This window comes from Crocuta crocuta, unplaced genomic scaffold (assembly GCF_008692635.1).
Source record: "Crocuta crocuta isolate KB4526 unplaced genomic scaffold, BGI_CrCroc_1.0 scaffold70, whole genome shotgun sequence".
NCBI lineage: Eukaryota > Metazoa > Chordata > Mammalia > Carnivora > Hyaenidae > Crocuta > Crocuta crocuta.
Window position 1 is genome coordinate 7,202,141 of NW_027528417.1, and position 21,191 is coordinate 7,223,331.

At 51.0% G+C, this 21,191-nt stretch overlaps 1 protein-coding gene across 5 annotated transcripts in view; it reads left to right on the forward strand.

The window, feature by feature from the left end:
- Positions 1-21,191, forward strand: part of TRAK1 (trafficking kinesin protein 1) — a 119,620-nt gene that overhangs the window by 87,812 nt on the left and 10,617 nt on the right. For 2 of the 5 annotated variants that reach the window (XM_077754341.1, XM_077754343.1), the window contains exons 8-14: positions 401-531; positions 1,143-1,217; positions 1,872-2,009; positions 6,228-6,304; positions 7,490-7,726; positions 8,963-9,279; positions 15,847-16,065. In XM_077754341.1, the coding sequence (XP_077610467.1) occupies positions 401-531; positions 1,143-1,217; positions 1,872-2,009; positions 6,228-6,304; positions 7,490-7,726; positions 8,963-9,279; positions 15,847-16,065 (1,194 nt within the window). Of the gene's footprint in view, positions 1-400; positions 532-1,142; positions 1,218-1,871; positions 2,010-6,227; positions 6,305-7,489; positions 7,727-8,962; positions 9,280-15,846; positions 16,201-21,191 lie in introns of all 5 variants that reach the window. The other 3 variants (XM_077754342.1, XM_077754344.1, XM_077754340.1) reach the window with 2 other exon arrangements.

Genomic DNA, 21,191 nt, shown 5'->3' on the forward strand with positions numbered 1-21,191 from the left:
CCCCTGCCCTCTCCACCGTAAGTTTCCATGTTAAGACAAAAGGGCAAACAGTTTGAGTTTCAGCAAAACACTCAATAGATGAAATACACCCTGTGTCCACGTTTAGTAAAATGAATTATGACTCTGACTGTGGGTTGAGAACACCCAAGGGTATTGCACTGTGCAGGTAACAGTTCCTTCTAGAATGGGGGACTTCTAGAATGGGCTCCCCAGGAGCCACACCTGGGGGCCGCCCAGGCTGAGCCGGGGCAGGGCAACGGGCACTGTTCCTTCCTTCCTCTGTGTTTTCTCCACTCTTCCCCCTGCCTTGTAACAAAGACGCTTTTTCTGGTGCTAGCCACAAAGAGACTGTTCTCTCTGGGTCTGACTTCCTCTGGGGCTTGTCATTTCGTGATTAAAGGGGACGCCAACGTGCAGATTGCCAGTATCTCAGAGGAGCTGGCCAAGAAGACCGAGGATGCTGCCCGCCAGCAAGAGGAGATCACACACCTGCTGTCGCAGATAGTTGACTTGCAGAAGAAGGCCAAAGCTGTAAGGATTCCGTTTCTCTGGCCGGTGCAGACGGCATTCGCGCCTCAAGACTGTGCCCTTTAGTTTCATAGTTTAGGAGTTTGTGCTGTCCCTTTGGAGAAAAAGGCTTAGCAGATCCAATAGGAAAAAGTGGGTTGTCCAGAACTGGGGGGGGGGGGGGGGGNGATCTGAATATTAATAGAATGTGTTAAGAAAGGTGCTGTCGATAGGGAGTTTTGGACTTTAACGTTTGAATTTTCTAGTCTAGTATTTACTTGTTCTTACACAGTGCACCCCGTGTGTTCTGCGGCAGCACAATATCCCCTTTTGATTTAAGTTGGAGTTGAAGTTTAAGTTTCCCTGGTCAGGCCCTTGCTAGAAGCAAGGTGAGGTGAAGTGCGTCTGGAGAGGGGCCTTAGCTGTGATTGGAGGGGGGGCCCTAGAGCACGACCAAGGGTGTGGGAAAGACCACTTTCAAAATGATACAGAAGGGAGACGAAATGTTCACCGCAGCACAAAAGTCTCCTTGTAGAAATGTGATAGGATTGTCACAGATCAGCTCATGAGAGGAAAACGGGGAGCTGCTTCCACGTCTCTCGGGCAAGGGGGTGACTGGCCCTTCCGTGTTGCAGTGCGCCGTGGAAAATGAAGAGCTGGTGCAGCATCTGGGGGCGGCCAAGGACGCCCAGCGGCAGCTCACGGCCGAGGTGAGCGGCTCTCCCTCCCTTCACCAGGCCCAGCCCAGTTCTCGGCCTCCCCCTCCCGGGCTGGGGGTCACCAGTATCCTGAGTCGAAAGTCATCCCAACTGGCCCGTTGGCGCTCACACCGTTACTGCCATGAGCGCCCACCCCCACTGCGTGTCTCCATAAGTGAGACGACACGTTGCTCCGCACATAAAGGAGCCTGTTCAGACGTGTGGCTAGAAACGAGGGTGTGGCGACCTGCTCTCCCACGCGTGCAAAGATACTATCTTAAAACCATTTTTAAATTTTTCTAAATTCTTTGGTTTTTCAAGTTTTTATGTGAGCATCATCGGCACACCCCGTTAGAGTCATTTCAGGAGTACAACACCGTGATGCGGCGTCTGCTCTCGGCGAGGTGTGGCCACTGTCACCGTATGGCGCTGCTGCAGTACCACTGACTGTGTCCCCTGTGCTGTGCCTTTCAGCCCCGTGACTCCACATGCCGTAACGGGAAGCCTGGGATCTCAGTTGCCCGGTGTTAGAATGCACGGGAGGTTTCTGAGCCCAACCACACACCCCCGGGTGGAAGCCAGGCCGGGCCTTGAGGGCTCTCGGTGTCCAGCTTCGGGGCGGAGGGCAGCCGGCCCTGACCCTGCTCGCTTCTCACTGTCCCGCAGCTGCGTGAGCTGGAGGACAAGTATGCGGAGTGCATGGAGATGCTCCACGAGGCGCAGGAGGAGCTCAAGAACCTCCGGAACAAGACCGTGCCCAACACCACGTCCCGCCGCTACCACTCCCTGGGCCTGTTCCCCATGGTGAGCGCCCACGGGCTCCATGCCCCCCCTCCAGCCCAGCGGGGCGCAGGGGTGCCCTTGGTGGGGAGGCGGTGTCGGGGGAGGGGGGGTCTGGAGTGAGGTCCTTCTTTGCAGGAGGCTTCTCGTCCTACAGCTTGGCTCTAGATGCGAGTGAGGCTCCCTGACTACGTGAGGCTGATTCGGCCTTTCCCAGCCCTCTGACTCCGTCGTTTTTTCCTTCTCTTGTCCTAAACTGGTAAATTTCGTAGGAACCTCAGATGTTTGGAAGATGTTATTCATACATTATTATTTTCCTGATCTTGTTAGAGTATGAGCGATTTTGGCTTCACCGTGCATTCCAGAGTTCTTAAATTGCCCATTCAGTTCTGCTGGTTTTCTCTAGGCTTAAAAAAATTTTTTTTAATGTTTATTTTATTTTTTGAGAGAGAGAGAGAGAGAGAGAGAGCGAGCATGAGTGGAAGAGGGGCAGAGAAGGAGACACAGAATCTGAAGCCGGCTCCAGGCTTTGAGCTGTCAGCACAGAGCCCGACGCAGGGCTCGAACCCACTAACCGTGAGATCATGACCTGAGCCGAAGTTGGACACTTAACTGACTGAGCCACCCAGGCGTCCCTTGTTCTAGGCTTATTAATCATTCTCTTGGTGGTGTTTAGTATCTGTGATCTGAAAAAAGATCTCCTCCACTAAGAGCTGCATTTACATTTCTACAAAATGATTTCCCCATAGTTTTCTTTCTTAGCTCTGGCCTGATCTCTTTCATGTGTGGGCTTTGAGGAAACATGGTGGAGAAGCAGGTTTTCCAGGTTGGCCCCTCCCTGGTGGAGTTAGCACAGGGCAGGCCCCCTCTGCCGGGCATTTCCCTGCTCACCTTTGGTGAGCTTCCTCATTGTACCTTCTTCTGTCAGACGAAAGCCCCTTGGAGGTGGGGACTGTATCTTATTTGCTCCTTTCCTCCTTCCCTCTATCAGATAGTCTGTTCTCTGCACTGTGCTTGGCGTGTTGTAGAAGTGTAGATGCTTAGCAGATACTGGGTTTGGACGGGTGGGTAGATAGACTGAAGAACGAACTGACGAGAACTTTTATATTCAGGCCCTATTTCTGTGGTTTGACGAAATACCGTAGTCTCTTTGAGGAGAGAACTTTTGAGAGAAATACTCCGGAAGGAGATAGGAGTAGATGGCAGCTTCAGTGTTTATGCGACTCGGTCCCTTCCGAATTTGGCCTTTCCTTGGGCTCTTTCTCTTCACACCTACTCCCCGTTGCAGACTCCAGCCACCCCTGACCCCAGCTGTCTGGCCCACGTTGCCTCAGTCATGATCTCCTTTCCTTTTTGCTTATATATATATATATCAGAATTGGCTAGGACAATATCTCTCTCAGCTTGATTGAAATTTAATGAAACCAAAACAAAAGAAATAACACAGCTTTCCAGGGAGCAGATCCAGTATGTCCAGGAATCCCGGTCACGGCATTTAAGAACATCCTGTGTCCCAGATTCCTTGACCTAAAGCTGATGACACTCAGCTCAAAGACTGTCCTACGCGGCAATGTACATTCCCTGCCTCAGTTTCCCTTCTTTCTGGCTTCCCATCTTGTCTTGGTGACCTCCGGGGACATCGTATTTCCCATGCACTTAGGATTCGCTCCACGGCATTCCCTGCCCACAGGGACAGACCTATATTTTAAAACAAAGCTATGACATAGCAAGGTCCAATTAAAAATCTGTATTTGGGTTTCTTCAGCAGAGATCCTCAGCTGCTGTTTGCCTTTTTCCGTAGCTGTTGGCACAGCTCAGGTTTTTGAAGATGGCTATTTTTAACGTGCACTGTGTATTAAAGGTATTTAAGGCAAACTGAGTGGTGCCACGCCTGTGTTTCTGGAGCAGAACACCAGACCTGCCCCCCTCGCTCCCAGCCTCTCTAACTGCTGATGGAACAGTGAGTAGCACTTTCTGCCCGAGGAGTACATTCCCACCTCCTGCCCTGGGATCCCCACACAGGACTCAGGGTCCCATGAACTTGCGGGAAGGTCACATCTTTTATTTTCATTCACCCCTGATCGTTTCCTTCTCATACGAAGGTAGGCAATAAACCTCAGCGATGAGCACCCTGTGGTGCTGTCATCAGTTGAAATCGTAGCTGCTTTCATGGCACATTTCGGTTGTAAATGTCTCAAAACCCCGTTGGTGCTGAGCTCAGCTTTAGAAGCCAGATCCTGTGTGTTACTGTTTCACGCTCATCATTGGTAACATGCTAGTAACGAGTCCAGTACATCTGGCTTCCTTTTTGTCCTAATTATTTTATTCACTTATAAATATTATTCTGAGAAGGGGCCCACCACTCTCTCAGACTGCTAGATGGGATCGTGACCAAAGTCAACAGAGCCTCTTTGCGGATTCCTCCCTGCGTGGCCTTCAAATTGGTAGTTTGGTATCTTATCTCTCCTAAGTTGTATGAAGACCTTTTCCTCATGCAGAGCTCTGAACGTAAGCTATGTGGTGAATTACAGCAAGGAGAAAAGTAAACTGGGGGCCGCCTGGGTGGCTCAGTCAGCTAAACATCCAACTTTGGCTCAGGTCATGATCTTGTGGTTCGTGAGTTCAAGCCCCATGTCAGGCTCTGTGCTGACAGCTCAGGGCTTGCAGCCTGCTTTGCTTTGGATTTTGTGTCTCCCTCTCTCTCTGTCCCTCCCCTGTTCATACTCTGTCTCTTTCTGTCTCTCAAAAATAAATAAACATTGGGAGAAAAAAAAGTAAACTGGGGATCCTTGGGTGGCTCAGTTGGTTGAGAGTCAGGCTCTTGAATTTGGCTCAGGCCATGATCTCAAGGTCATGACATCAAGTCCCGTGGTGTCAGGCTCCACCCTGAGCGTGGGGCCTACTTGGGATTCTCTTTCTCTCCCTCTGTCCCTCCCCTGCATGTATGTTCTTTCTAAAATAAATAACAAGAATGAATGAATGAATGAATGAATGAATAGTAACCTGGCTTTTAAAAACGTCCTGTTTACCCAGGGAAACATTTTACAACATGGGTTACATTGAATGACAACCTGTAGGTAATAATTACTAAATAAATTGTCCATTTATGAACAGGGATTGAAAGCAAGCCCACTAGCCCTTTGTTGAGCCAGCTTCTCCTGACCCCTGTCACATCTCCCTACTTGGTCCCAGCTTCCAGACGTCCCTGACTGTGGGGCTTGGAGGGGGACATCTTGGAGTCCCCCTGCTCTGTCTGCTGGGGAGCCATTGGCCACATGTGGCCATGCAAATTTAAATCCACTGAAATTAGCACAGTAAATTCAGGTTCTCAGTCACACTGACCGTGTTTCAAGTGCTCAATAGCCACCTGCGGCCGGTGGCGCCTGCAGTGGACAGTGCAGAAAGCACATTCCTACCATCGCAGGAAATCCATTGGTTAGCACAGAGTTAGCCCTTCCCTTCAGGCTGTCCTGGGCGGTGTCCTCCTCCGGGGCGCCAGCAGGTGCTTTTCTGCACACAGCTGGTGCTCCGGCTGGCACCCGCCTGCGTCAGCGTGTGGGATTGCCTGTCAGGCTCTAGCTCATACGGTGAGGAGTGGTGGGTGGCTCAGGGAGGAGTTGGGTCCCATCCGGGAAGTGAGAAGTCATCCGTGCCAGGCCTTCCCCCGACCCACAAGGTTCACGACCTACCTGGAGAAAGATCTAGGTGGACTCACTGTTCAGGGACCTCGCAGGGGCTTCGTGTGTTTGGTGCTTTCTAGGGGGAGGAATGAAGGATTACTAGTGGAAACGAGGTGTGAGCTGGGTGTTAGAGGCAGGGGGGCAGGGGGCAGTGGTTGGTGGGGAGAAGAGATTTCCTTGCAGGGGCTATAGGGCCACAGGAGCAGAGGCTCAGATGACAGTGCTCACGACTCAGGTCCCCTCCTCCGTAAGTTCCCGCCTCTCCTTGTGGGCAGAGTCACAGCTCTGTACTTTGGCCCAGGGAACATGGGATTTGCTCTCAGAGCCTTAGCTGCACGGGAGCGCCGTGGCTTAATGCCCAGTGCTCCCCAAGAACTGCTCCCTCCAGGACCTGCCGTGGGGATTGCTCGGTCAGGGTTTCCAGCAGTGACGAATGCCGTCAGCCTGTGTCACAGGCTTCTGAGACTTGGGTTGACACTCCTATGGCTGGCAGCTGTGTACCTCTTAGAGACAGAGTGCTTGGATTGCTGTGTGCGCTCAGTGTGTTTTCTGCTTTTCTCAGGACTCTTTGGCGGCAGAGATCGAGGGAACGATGCGCAAGGAGCTGCAGTTGGAAGAGCCTGAGTCTCCAGACATCGCGTATGGCCGTGTTCTAAGCTTTCCAGAGACTGCCTCCTGCCTGTGGTCATCAAAACTAGCGACCTTTGGGCCTCAGACCACCACCAGTGATCACTGTGGTCCTTCCATAGATTCTGGTCCAGATTAAGGGAGATAAGCCAGTAGTAGCCCCCAGCTCTTCTTACTAAGTTTCAAAGAAAGATTATGAACTTCTAGAAAGTCGAGTAAGGAGAGAGGGGTTTCCTCTCTTTGTTAATACAGGCTCTGTCTTGTCACCACCGCTTGTTTTTATCTTTCCTTTCAGTGAAAAGCGGTACTTTAAACATTTTCCTTGTCTATTAGATCAGGAAGAATAGGATGCAGTAGTAAGGGCCCTTTAAGGGATGCAAAGGCTTCCGCTTCCTTTCTGGAAACGTGTAGGGATATCGGCCGCTACCAGCTCTCTTCCTAACATGAGCTCTTGTGCTAAGTCTGCCCTGAGGTGTTTCTAAGGAACCTGTGGATCCGATTTCACTGTGTATTTTCTGTACCTGAAGCCCACAGCCAGAACTGAAATGGGGCCTGGGAGCGACCACAGTCCCTGAGCCTCGGTGCATGTGTGGGGCCCTCTGCATCCCAGAGGGAAGTGGCCCTTATAGCAACATGCCTACCCTTGTCTCCTTAAAAAGAAACGGTTCCACTCTTAGAAATAGCAGTTGCTAAAAAAATATTAGTCTGGTGTTTATCATCTCCTTCTAGAAGTTGAAGACTCACTTTGTCTTTTTTTAAATAAATATGAATGGCCAACACATACTCATTCTACAGATATTTCTGGAGCCCTGTTATGTCCCGAGCTGTGAACACTGCTCTCTTGGACTTTACATTCTAGTGACCATCTTGAAAGAGGAAAAGTATCTTGGAGACAGAAGGCCTCCTTAAGTATTTATATTTGTGGGTTGAGCCTAAGGGAGAAAAAAGCGGCAGCATCTTGCGATCATCACCTTTAGGTCACAACCATGTATTAGAGCCCTGAATCCAGGGGGCACCGAGTCTCTCGAGTCCAGCCAGCACCCTAAGACACACTGAAGGCCCAGGATGGCACGTTGCTTGGGGGCTCATGGGGGCCGGCTGCCTTGTGGCTCCTCAGATGGTAGTTTGGGGAAGGTTGGACCCCACAGTCATTCCTGCATTTGTTTATTGATGAATCATGCTGTGCATTCCCTCCAGTCACCAGAAGCGAGTCTTCGAGACGGTGAGAAACATCAACCAGGTCGTCAAGCAGAGGTCTCTGACCCCGTCCCCCATGAACATCCCCGGCTCCAACCAGTCCTCAGCCATGAACTCCCTCCTGTCCAGCTGTGTCAGCACCCCGCGGTCTAGCTTCTACGGCAGCGACATTGGCAACGTGGTCCTGGACAACAAGACAAACAGCATCATCCTGGAAGCAGAGTCCGCCGACCTGGGGTGAGCCAGCCGGGAGGTTTTATCCGGCCGTTCGGGGGAGAGGCGGTGTGTTTGGGTGGAAGTTCAGTCATCAGAAGAGGCAGGCTGATAAAGAGTCAGCTGAAAAGTCTGGGCCTTTCAGTGTTTTCATCTGGTTTAACAACGCTCTGCGTTTACGCTCATTCTTGATTCTGGGATTTGCAACCAGCTGTACCACAGGAAGTCTGCTTCTCTGTCACATGCTGAAGGGGAGGGTAAACAAGTAACTTTTTCTGTTAATCTTCACTGTTGAGCTGCAAAACAGACATTTGTTTCATGAGCCCTTTGGTAGCTTGGATGTTTGAAAGGTAGAGGAGGACTCAGGTTCTGAGTCCTGGCCAGAATCTAGTTTGCTTTGGAAGGTGGGGTGCTAGGCACCCTCCAGGGTGCCTGCCACACACCTCACGTCTCTGGGGTGGGGCTTCCTCAGCAGTGGGCAGTCCTTTGTCCTACGGCTCTGCAGACTCATGCCTGCACACACACATATGCGTACACACACACACCAGACCAGCTGTGGTGTGCACCCTTTTTATGGGATAATAAAATTGGTTCTTCCAATGGGTTGTGTCAGAGGGGAAATTACTTAATATTAATTCAAGAGGACAGAGAAATGCCCCCTTAAGAAAGGGGTGCTTGGGAGGCTCGGTTAAGCATCCGACTTCAGCTCAGGTCATGATCTCAACAGTTCGTGGGTTCGAGCTCCCCGTCAGGCTCAGTGCTGACAGCTCAGAGCCTGGAGCCTGTTTCAGATTCTGTCTCCCTCTCTCTCTGACCCTCCCCTGCTCATGCTGTCTCTCTCTCAGAAAAAAAAAAATTTTTTTTTTAATTAAAAAAAAGTGCCTTTTGAACCAGTGGCCCTTCTGGTAACTAGGACTTCCTGCCTGAAGAAGGCTTCCTCCTTAAGGGCTCAGGAGGGAGATGTTTATAGCAACGGAATTTTTTTATGTAGCACGTGCACATTTTCATTACATCGTAGTGCTCTCCGTGTACCTCCCAAAACACCCACCAGAGGAAGCTAGTTCTTCCGGGCAGTCATTTAGGTCCTGCTTTTTGCCTGAGTTTCAGCCGCGTGCCTTGTCAGCTTCCCTGTCCATCCTGCGGCCACTCCGACCTGTGCGCCCCTGTGCACCCAGCAGTCGGGCCACCCTTGCAGCCTGCACCCTGCACCGCGCCCGCTGTGGGCGCCCCGCGCTCAGCCCGACCTCCCTCCTTTTGCAGGAACGGCGAGCGCAGCAAGAAGCCCGGGACGCCGGGCACGCCCGGCTCCCACGACCTGGAGACGGCGCTGCGGCGGCTGTCCCTCCGCCGGGAGAACTACCTCTCGGAGCGCAGGTTCTTCGAGGAGGAGCAGGAGCGGAAGCTGCGGGAGCTGGCGGAGAGGGGCGAGCTGCTCAGCGGCTCCCTGACGCCCACGGAGAGCATCATGTCCCTCGGCACCCACTCCCGCCTCTCCGAGTTCACCGGCTTCTCCGGCATGTCCTTCAGCAGCCGCTCCTACCTGCCCGAGAAGCTGCAGATCGTGAAGCCGCTGGAAGGTGATCCCCGTGGGCCTCGGCCCCTCTCCACCCTCCTCGGCGACCGCCTGTGGTCCCTGATCCACCACCGGCAGGCGGGCAGCCTCTGTAACACCTACTCCTTCTTCTTCCGAGACAGCCTCCCGCGCTGCTGGTTTGAGTTCCTCTGACCCGGCGCCCCGCGCGCGCCCGGTGGGGGCAGGTGCGGGAGCGCGCGCGCCTGCAGGCCCGGCTGACCTTGGCCGCTGAGGCCAAGGACAGGGAACAGCGTTTCCTCCACGCTGGTTTCCGAGTCCTCACGCCTTTGCGATTAGAACCTTAGAAGGAAACCTCTTTGGGGAGGCCGAGGCCCTGCTACGGTCCTGAAAAGTTATTCCGGTCTCGCTTGGGGTCCGAGAAGCATGCGTAATGAATGCTTTGGCCGCTCCGAAACGCTGGCTTCAGGCAGGCGCAGAGCAGCGCAGGAAGTAGTTTTTTCCAGTAACCACGCGAAAGCGATTTGCAGTTTGTGGGCTCACACGGTTTGCTCCGATCTTCAAGTGAAGAGGGTGTGCGCCTGCACCTCCAGAACTGGAGAGGGGGCATGGGGGCCAGTGAGTTCATGCCTCCTTAAGCCTGCCTTTCCTGGGGGTGATTTACTTTTCAGTTCCAGGGACACCCCAGATGATTAAACTGGCAGATTTCACCTTTTTTCTTTCTTTGTTCTCTGGATATTATAAAATGCCCTACCTTTGCTTATCAGCACTCGGGCAAGAGCCACCAAGTGTTGGTATTTTTCAGTTTTGACTCCTTTGGTTTGGAAGCCCGTGTGAGTCTGAGGTTTGAGAGGGCATGTTAGAGGGAATTTCTGTATTACTTTTCTGATACAAAGCCTGATCAGAATCTGGGTGAGGCTGTACTTATCAGTTTAGACCTATATGCTTAAGGAGTCATTTTAGAAATGTATTCTTGATTGCCACCCCCACCGTTTAATACCACAGATATCCTGTTGATATACTATATGTATATCTTTGCTTTCGGCCTAAAAAGATTAGAATTGTTTTCACCCCATAAGAACCCATTTCTGACCCGTTGCAGGCAGAACCCCCCCTGTTGAGAATGTGTGCTGTAAAATGAGGGTGTGCTTGTTAAAGACCTAAGACTTAAACTGGGTCCTCTAGTTTCCAAAGGAAGGAAGAGGGTGGGCTGGCGTTCTTTCTTCGTATTTTTTAATTGTATAATTTAGGCCCTTATTAGATTTCAGAAAAGGGATGGCTCATTTTTTTTAATTGTTTATTCAGTTGTGAGCTTGGTGATTGTTTCCTGATCCGTAATTATGTCTGTTTTTCTTTCAATAAAATCTTCCATTTCTGCAATTTTACTTTCTGCCTTTCTTTTCTTTTTTTTTTCCTCCTTTGTCTCTTAAAGCTCATTGGAATTATCATCTCTATTTTGTCTGATTTCTGTATTTGACTTTGTATTTCATCAGATCATCTAAGAGTATGTCTTTGGATTCATTTTCCAAGCATATTTCAGAAAGAGATTATTAAAATTTTATTTCAACCAATTCATCTTTTTTTTCTTTCTTTCTTTTAATCTTATGACTTAGTATTTTTGTGTCAGTAGAATAAGAGGAAATCCCATTCGATTTGCTGGGTGAGTTTCGCGGATAGTACTACCCTGCTCACCAGGAAGCTGACTCACCACCATTAAGAAGTCATATCTTAATCACGTGGACTGTGATGCATTCCCATGCTAGAAGATCCCTGTCCTCTACTTAGTAGTTCTCTGACTTCTTAGCTGTTTCAGATACAACCAGTATTTCCTTTCTTCCTTCCCTCCACAATTATTTTTTGGGTTTCTGTGTTTAATACGAGAGGGTGGAGTGCCGACACAGAAGTCTGCCTGACACTGGGTTCAGCTCATCTCTGGGCATTAGACAAGTTACCTCTTTGAGCCCTGTTTCCCTTATTTGTGAAATAAGGCTTCCGTCTGCCACACAGAAGCGTGGTGAGGGGCACATGTGATGTGTTATGTATTATGCCTGGCACCTAATAGGTGCTAATTAAAACTTAGGTTCCCCACACACTTGTCCCTGTTAGAGCAGCTCAGGTCTAGAGGGTGGTCTTACCAGTGCTGAGAACGGGGACCAGCGTTGTGCTGGGGCCGTGTTCTTACATCCTCCGTTTCCACTGGCCTGCTCAGAAGCTGATAGGACTCTGATCTTCAGTGGCCCAGGTAAACGTACCTGGGTGAGGCCTCTGGAAATTGGCTGGGATCATAGCAGATAGCCAATCTATGTCTTCCATCTGTGTCTCCCTTACCTTCATCTTGCTATCTGCTCATTGGTGCCAGCCAGAATAGCCGAGCTTGGTGTTTAAGGTCAGCACTCTTGTCTCTTCATCTTACATTAGGTGTTTTAAGCGGGTGAAGACCAAACAAAACTTTTCAGACGAGAAGAGAGAGCCCTGTATTAAAAAGCTGAGTCGGGCAGTAATTTTCCCCCCTCTTCCTTTGTGATTAATTAAAACCAAAATGGTATTTCCCCCAAAACAAGGTAGTATGTAATTAGGGGACAGCATGTACTTCTCAGCTGAGCTATACATTATCCAACAGGTTCCCCCAGCTACTCCTCTGACATAAATGGATTTGGTTTTCTTCTCCTTTGATGATACAAAAACTTGTAGTCAGAATGGTGGGATGTGGAGGAAAAGCAAACAAAGGTGTGGTGACCGTAATTGTTTCCCTGCTGTGCATGCCCTCATTTCATAGAGCTTCGTCTTGGTGCCAACTAGGAACACGGAAGTTACTCTTTCCCTGCCCCCAGCCCTGTTCTCATGTGTTTGGGGGTGGGGGGTGGTAATGGCAGGTAGCTAATAGGGCGGTGATTCTTCTTCTGCTTTGTGCTTGACAAATTAAGGAAGCCAGGCTGGAGCGTGGAGGACAGGGATGAGGCAGCTGAGGTTCTAAATAAGATGCGGTTCCTACTTAATTTTTTTTAATGTTTATTTTGCTTTTGTGAGAGACAGAGCATGAGCAGGGGAGGGGCAGAGAGAGAGGGAGACACAGAATCAGAAGCAGGCTGCAGGCTCTCTGCTGACAGCTCAGACAGAGCTGACATGGGGCTCGAACTCACAAACTGTGTGATCATGGCCTGAGCCGAAGTCGGATGCTCAACCGACTGAGCCACCCAGGCGCCCCACCTATTTAATTTTTAATTTGTCCTCCACCTCATATCCGGCAGGACTTCAGGCAGCCAGGAGAGTGGTAAGAATTCCTACATGGTGGTCCCAGTCAGTGGCCAGGGAAGTGAGGAAGTGGGCTGTTTTGCCCAGGTGTCGGACTCAGGAAACCTTCCTGGGGCCTCCGCACCACTCAGGAATGGAAATGGTCTGTGAGCCCCACAGCCTGATGTAACTCAGATAACAGGGTTGTGAAGGCCTTTGCTAATGGTCACTTTCGCAGGACAGAAGACACCCATGTGAGGATTGAAAAAGCCACGGAGGTGTGTGATTGATCTGATTTCTGAAAACTCACTCACGGGAGGCGTCCTCACTGCTGGCCGAGAGACAGTATATGTCGTTTAAGACAAGGGACCCTGGAGCCAGCATGGGTTTGAATCCCAGATTAGCCACTTACCCGTTTTTCAGCCTCTGGCAAGTTACCTGACCTTCCTGAGCTCAGCTATAAAATGAGGGCGACAGGATTATCATAGTGATGAAGTGAGTTAATAAATGTAGACCTCATAAGAGTGCCTGGCACTTAGTAAATGCTCCGTAAAGGTTGGCTCTTCCTAGGTGAGTCAGAGATGCATGAGACGGGTAGAAATCCAAGAAGGATGCATTTTTCAGCATAATCTTTCCATTGCAGTCTCACTAAATTCCCTCGGCTCTGCCTACTCAAGAAATGCAGATAACCCCATGTCTAAGTGCCACCTCTTGAACTCCAAACAGCAAACCCTTTGTAGCCTCCTCTCTCTCGAGCCCATGGCTGGGGTGGGAAGAGATGAACCGATAATAGTGGAACAGATAACTCTGTTGACTGGGACAGTTGTCCAGACCCAGACCCCTGGCTCCCTGAGTTCCTTCCTAGCTCGTTGTAAACACCTCAGCCCCTTTCAGAAGGATGAGGACCTTTAGCACTTCTTGACATGGCCCTTCACTTGCCAGTATCAGTCAGCTGTCTTCCCCTTCCAAAAATAGAGGCGACGTGGCCACTCTGTACCTAAGCACTATTGGCCATCGTGCTGCAAGACCAGCCTGTGCTGTCCCAAGCCGGAAGTTATAGGTCTTGTTAAGGCCTCTCCCCGGTGCTCTGGTTTTCCAGGATTCTGCCTGTGTGTCCAGTGAGTGCACAAACAAGGGGCTCAGTAGGTATTATGAATGTGGGTCTCCAGGGGTGGCTCGCGAAATTGTCAGCAGCTGTGTGTGTGTCTTTTGGCGGTGGCCTCGGACAGCCACCTAGAAGTTTTACCGCCCACCACTTACGCTTCTCACTTAGTCTGGTTTCCTGGCTGCAGCACTGATGTCCTTGTTTATACACCTGTGGACTTTGGGAGGCAGGCAGTGTGAGACTGAAAGAACCTGTCTTTTAGCACTGACCTCTGGCTGTGCCACCACTCAGGGACTTTGAAAAATTATCCACCTTCAGTGAACCTCAGTTCCCTCATCGGAGGGGGATTGGAACAGTGAGTTGATGTAATACACAGTCAAAGAAGCTGCTGTACAGACATGCTCAGTACAGGGTAGCTTTAAAAAAAAAAAAAAAGAGGCTGTAGCATCTAGGATTTGGTATCCCACAAGTGGGTTTCAGCTCATCTACACAGCCCTTGCTGGTTACACACACTGGCACTTGCACGTGAGCTCCCTTTGAGGGTAGAGTCCATGAGCGCCGCTTTCAAAGGGTCTGAGAATAGAGACCACAGTTCTGGGCCAGGGTTTCTCAGTCTCCGGCCCTGCTGACATCTGGGGCTGGGTCATTGTGTATTGTGAGGGCTGTCCTGGGCATTGGAGGCTGTCACATCCCTGGCTCTACTTGTAAGATGCCCTTAGCACTCTAGCTGTCCCCACAGTGGTGACAGAAATGTCTCCAGATGTTACCAGCTGCCCCTCGTTGAGAACCACTGCTCTGGACGTCTCTTAGCACCTAGTGAGAGAGCAGGGGTGTGGTGCTCTTTCATCATACGAGCCTCTGTATTATCTCCCTTTGCACTGAGGATATTTTCTATGTAGATGCAGTAGATTCAGGGTAAGTAAGTTGCCTTTAAAACTGGGGCAGACCTCAAAGTGGGTGACTAGGGACTGTCCTAAACATGTATTAGCAGCATGTCCGATGTTCCTCCTTTAAGTGAATTTGAAACTGCCCACTTACAGAATCCTTTCCAGACTCACTGGCCGAGATCGCTTCCCGAGGAGTTCCTTCCCAGCGGCATGTTGGAGGCAGCACACTCACTGGGCACCCCGCAGGGTCTGGAGCTCCCCCGCTGAGGGGGGTTCCCCACCTAACAGTTCACATTCCGGGACTGACCCCTGACCCCAGTGTCTGCCGCCATTTTCCTTGTCTTTCCTCCTGACTCCTGAGCTGCTGGCCCCTCACTGATTCATCCGTAGAATGGGGATAGACACCCAGCCTCACGGGCTGTGCGAGGTGTAATCAATGTTCCAGAGGGGAAAAGGGTTGCTTTGCAAAAGGCCAGTGGATGGGGCAGAATCCCAGGACATAGCCACACGCCAAGGCTTCTGAGATGTTCCTCAGTAAATCTACTTCTCAACCCAGGTCAGCCAAGCATCCTTGTTCTTAGAACGCTTTGCTTCATGAGCACCCATGACAGCCTCGAGGTGCTTGGGGACACGGTCCGGTGTTATTACAGACCTAGCACGATGTCATCTGAGTCCCGGGGTCTGGTGTCACCGAGGAGATCTGCTCCTCTGCCTCAGACCTCTGTGTGGACTTGCGTGCTCCTCACCCACGCCTGGTTCACACCTTTCCCTCTCCCAGACCCGCAGCTTGCCAGTGTTGCTGGCAGGAAACAGAAGCCCCAATAAGTAAAGGAGGCGACGGTATGCCCACGCCGATCTCCGTGTGCTACTCTAATCGCCTTTTGCTTCTCTTGTGTCGTGGGTCCTGGGCTGACCTGGTCTTACTCCACCTCTGCTTCTGTCTCCCCTGTTCCCCGCGGTGTGTACTTGGCGTAGAATCGGTACTCATACCCGCACCCCCTTTGTTCTTGCTCTTGTTTATTTTTTTCCCTCCTCTCTTGCTCCTACGTTGATACACTGTTGGATTTGGGGATTGACAGTCGGTTGACCAAAATAGTGTGTCACCAGACATCCTTGCTACGCCGTGTGGCTTTCATTTTACTTTGTAAAAAGCTCCGTTTCTGATCCCTTCCATTGGTGCCCCTCCCAGGCGTGGCAGGGTGACTGCCCGTCACGCAGTAGCCAGGGCCAGGGCCAGTCCGCCGGTGTCCCTGCCAGATTCGCCCACGGGGCTCAGGGCCTGCCCCGGGTCACGCTCTGCACTCTGAGGGTGGTGACAGCCGCCAGCTTGGACTTCCATCCTAACCCTGTCTTCTCCCTGTGCCCCCTTCTCTGCTCTTTCTCCCACAAGGCTCTGCCACCCTTCACCACTGGCAGCAGTTGGCCCAGCCCCACCTCGGGGGCATCCTGGACCCCCGGCCCGGTGTGGTCACCAAGGGCTTCCGGACACTGGACGTTGACCTGGATGAAGTGTACTGCCTTAACGACTTTGAAGAAGACGACACAGGTGACCACCTTTCCCTCCCGGGCCTAGCTACCTCCACGCCAGTGCAGCACCCAGAGACCTCAGGTGAGGGGTCCCGAGCACGCGTGACTGTCTCAGGCAGCAGAAGTTACCCACGCCGGCCTCAGGCCTTCCCAGACGAGATGCAGGAGCCGCCAGCGGCCGAGGAGGAGGAGGAGGAGGAGGAGGAGGAGGGGTCTGGTGAGGGCACCGCCATAAGTCCTGTAAACCTGGCACCTTTACCGGAGGCCGAGTTCTGGGCCATTCTCACCTCTGTTCCGAGCACCATCCGTAGCGGCTCTCTGTCTGTAGCTTCCGCTCGTCTGTGTGGGTGACAATTAAAGCCTTCCCATCGTGCGGTTCTGTTTTTTAACGCAGAGTCTGATGCCTCCTTTCTGTAACAAGTGGGTGTGGCTCCCCGCCCGTGTTGGAGGTGCATGGCCCAGGGGGGCTCCGGATGGGGGAGCAGGAAAGGCTGCTAAAAAGAAGTGGATTGCTGCCCCCCCCCGCCCCCCGCCCCACACACCAGCTCCCCCCTTCCTGTTGGGGGTCTCTCCCCGAGTCTGGGAGGCTGGGGGGGTGGGTGGAGAGCAGATTCTCAAGTCCTGTGGTGATTTCCAAACTGAGCTGAGCACAGTTGGGCATTTTAAGGAGGGAATTAGGAGCGCGGGGTCACTCCCATGGTGAAGGAGAGAATCTGTCCCCACGCAGAGCATCAGAATAGGAAAAAGCCCAGAAGGTATTCAGGATTTCAGACAACATGTGGATAGATCAGCCTTTTTACATTTCTGACTTCGATAAAGGTACATGCATTTTCTTTCCAGCTCACACATGTGTTCAGAGCAGATTTTTAAAAAAATTTTTTTTAATGTTTTATTTATTCTGAGAGAGACTGCGTGAGCAGGGGAGGTTCAGAGAGAGAGGGAAATACAGAATCTGAAGCAGGCTCCAGGCTCTGAGCTAGCTGTCAGCACAGAGCCCGATGTGGGGCTCGAACCGGTGAACTGTGAGATCATGACCTGAGCTGAAGTCAGACGTTTACCAGACTGAACCACCCAGGTGTCCCTGTTCAGAGCAGATTTTTAAAAATGTTTTTAGCAGTCCTCCTTAACCCAACAAACCCTAGGACGATGACATCTAGAGGGGTCCCAGTTTGGAAGCATCTCCAGAGAGAGGATCCCAGAAGAATCTGGAAAAGAGCTCTGGTTGATTACCCACCCCCTGCTGCTGCCCCATTAAAGATGTGACCATGAGTTTGCACATTTACACCCCAGGCATCACTGGGATGAAACGCTTTGGGCTCAGGGCCCTGGGACTGCAGGGATCATGTGGTCACCAATTGCCCCAGGTTTCCTGGCACTCTGGGCTGCAGTGCTGGGAAGACCAGGAAGGTGTCCTTGTGGGGTCAGGGCAGAGACCCAGGAAAAGATGAATTCAACCGATGTCATCATCCTCATGACATCCCGAGTCATTAGGTCTGAGGAGAGGACACGCATCTTGGTGACATATCTTTCGTTCATGAAGGCCACCCTCTCCCTGTGAAGTACAGGGCAGGAGAGAACTGAGGTTTGCAATGGCCCCTCCCAGGCTAAGGTCGGATGCCTGTGGCAAGGGACTTTATTTGGACCCAACTCTCCTCTTTTCTTTGACATCAGCTTCAGAGGTATCACCAAGTAGGAAGGATTGGTTTAGCCCATAGGTTTATGGTTTGTTGATTTATTTTTGAGCAGTTACCTGGTCAAGTTTGCAAGGGAACGAAGATGTTTATTACCGAATATCTTCACACTTAAGAATGGGAGACCAGCTGTGGTATCGTGACTTACCTTTGTTAGCACCCCGTCCTTCCGGAAGGCAGACAGCAATACAGGAAACCGTATCTGCTGATTTTTGGGACTGAAGCTGTAGGGATCATGTCAACTGTGGTGACCTCTCCCTTCAGTCCTACGTGGACTAGAAGGTGAATGCTAGAAGTCTAAAGAAGCACCATTGAGTGCGTCTTCAAGAAGTTACACCGAAGGAATAAAACTTAACCAAGTCAGCTAAGAACTTCTCTTGGAGGTCAGAGGGAGAGAGGGGACCAATTATGAGGACATAAGTCCTGATCGCTTTCCTTACCCTAAACAATGACCTATTTATTGCTTCCTCCCTCCTTCCTCACACCTGCAGCAAATTCATCCCAGCAACTTTGAGGAGAGGCACACAAATGACATTTAGAGGGATCCCATGTTGGAAGCATGCATTCAAAACGAATTCTATAGGTTGCTGAAGGTAGCTTAGGAAAGGGCTGATCATTTAGACAAGAATTCTTTGGGGCTCATTTGCTGGGTCAGAGGTGTTAAAAGCTCAGTGCCCAAAGGGGATCTGTACAAATGGGCTCTTTTCTCTCTGTTGGGAGTAACGGGACCGTTTTGATTACTGGAATGTAAGAAGCATGTCACCCTAAATAAATCAACCCAAAGGCCTCAAGTGGCACTATGTGCAGTCTTGGGGTCACAGGTTAATAGATAAGCTTCAGCAGGAAGGACTTGGGCATAGTCCGTCTTGGGGGTTGTATCCCGGCTGGTCTGGTCCCTGCCTTGGTCTGTCCCTGATGCATAGGGTTTCTCTTGTTTTTTAAGTTTATTTATTTATTTTGAGAGAGACAGAAACAGCACAAATGGGGGAGTGGCAGAGAGAGACAGAGGAAGGGAGAAAACCCCAAGCAGGCTCTGTGCTGCCAGTATAAAGCCCGATGCGGGGTTTGAACTCACAAAACTGTAAGAACATGACCTGAGATGAAACCAAGAGTCAGACACTTAACCGACTGAGCCCCCAGCTGCTCTAATGCTTAGGCTTTTCTGTTGTCAGATGCCACCATCCCAGGAGTCTTCCCATCTGGGAATACTTAGTAGGGAGAAACTTTGAAGATGGAGGGTTTAGCCTTTTTTTCTTGCAACTATTCCTAAGGAAGGAAACTGGGGAGACTCGTATGTTAGGCACTTTATCTAGAACCTGTTAGCTCATGAGGAAAAGTTTTGAGTACTGAAAAAAAAATTAATATATTTTAATGTATTATTGTATCATTGGGTGATTTTTATAATCCTATGTCTTATAAAATGTGATTCCTTGTTACTTGTAAATAATTTAGATGATTAAAGTGGATTGTTTAAAAACAATTTTTAGATTATAGTTTTACTCTTCAGGGACATTTTATGTATTAACTTCAATAGAAAGCACACTTTCTCAGAAACAGTCATTATCCTGTGCTGTCCGTGTTCTGGAATTTTGCTATTTATTTGTAGGGAAGAGCTGGGCACGTGGGAAACGATTAAGATCAGAGTTTTAGTGTTGTATTTTTGTGTGTTTTTTTAAATTTATTTCTGAGAGAGCATGAGCAGGGGATTGTCAGAAAGAGAGGGAGACACAGAATCTAAAACAGGTTCCAGGCTCTGAGCTGTCAGCACAGAGCCCGACACAGGGCTTGAACCCACGAACCGTGAGATCATGACCTGAGCCGAAGTTAGATGCTCAGCTGACTGAGCCACCCAGGCACCCCTAAGATCAGAGTTTTAAAGTCACGCAGTTAAGTTGGTAGATGGTTGGACTACTGAGTTGAATTGTTTTGGATGCCGTGAGCCTTAGAGAGGAGCACAAAGTAGAATGAAAGCAACACAGAAGAAAGGGAAGGCCGTTTCTTTTCATGCTCATACACAGGAAGGCCACTCAGGTTGGGGAAGGAAGCTCCCTAGAGCGGGCTCATACCAATCCCGGCGGCCTGTCTGGCTGCAGCCCCGCAGTGGAGTTGGGGCTGAGGTGACAAAGTAAGCATTGAAGGCAAAAATCACCTTTGGTCAGAGCAGCCCTTGAAAATACCCTGAAGCTGCACCGCGTGGACCCCCTCCCCGACCCCAGCACCCCAGGCCGAGGCCAGGAATCACTCGACACATACGTCGGGGTTCTGTGGAGGAAAGGCGCCAGAAGGAAAGTGGGGTGGCCGAGTATGGCTTCAGCGCGTGTCGTGTGGGGGACTGGAGCAGGTGTGAACAAAGGCCCACAGTCATGGGCCGTGGGGGCCTGATGGGTCTGGAAGGAAAGCCCGGGTCCTTCGATTCACAGACCTTCGGGTGTAGGAAAGTTTCTTTGTGTCTCCACAGAGAGAGTTGACACCCATGCCCGCTCTCCATGGGAAGACTTTCCAACCCCACCTTCATTCTGGAGTGGTTACAGGTTACATACAGGTCCCTGTGGACAGAGCGACGGTCCCCTCCGACCCGGCGGCGTGAGACGATGCTAAGGAAGCCCCTGTGCTCTAGCCTCAGGATACCTATTAAACCAGAACAAAACAGGCCAGTTACCAGGAGGGGGAGAAAGGAATGAAGAGTGAGGTCCTTGACTCCTCCCCAAACCAACAGCTGCAGTCAACCCTGCTTACGATTTCCTGAACGAGCCTGCCCTTTGGGAGTGATCCCCACCTCTGAAAACCATAGGAGAGGCCTCCTGTGCTGGGGGGTGGGGGGGAGCACCCACGTGGCCTGCTGAGGAGAGGGCGCCGGGAGCTGGCTCTTCTCGGTGGAGGAGCTCTGGGGTGGGGGGTCGACTGTGGGGCGCGCTGACCCGCTGCACCACCTACTGGTGGGAGCGGGAAGTGCGCTCCTGGACTTGCTTGGAAGGCACTTAGCTGGTCGGGTCTTGGTGCAGCTTAGCCAGGCCGGCTGCCCACGCCTGCGGGGCTGCCCACGCTTGCGGGCATCGCCGTAGAAGGAAGGACAAGAAGACAAGGTATAGGACCCAGCTTACTTGGCACCCGAAGGATCCAAAGAGACTTCTGCATTTTGCCCCTTTGACATTTTAACCGCAATTCTTTAAGGAAAAAAATCTTTTTTTTTTTTCTCCAGAAGATATTTTAAGGGCCACCTGTGGGGATTTCTGCCCGTTTGCCTGAAATGCTGTGCGACTGTTCATCTGTTAAATCGCATACTCCTTAGATGAGACGGGGAATAGACAGCCTGGCGCAATGGGAAAAGTGGACTTTTAGTTATTTTAATTTTGCAGGAACCAAAAATAAGTTGTACAGAAACCAGCAAAAGATCTTGTGTGGCTTAAAAACCTCAGTGACAGAAATGTCCCGGTGGCTGCAGGCCAGGGGCTGCGGCAGGGGCTCGGGGAGGAGGGGGTCTCTGTTGAGCTGCAGGGACAGACACGGGCTATGTTGA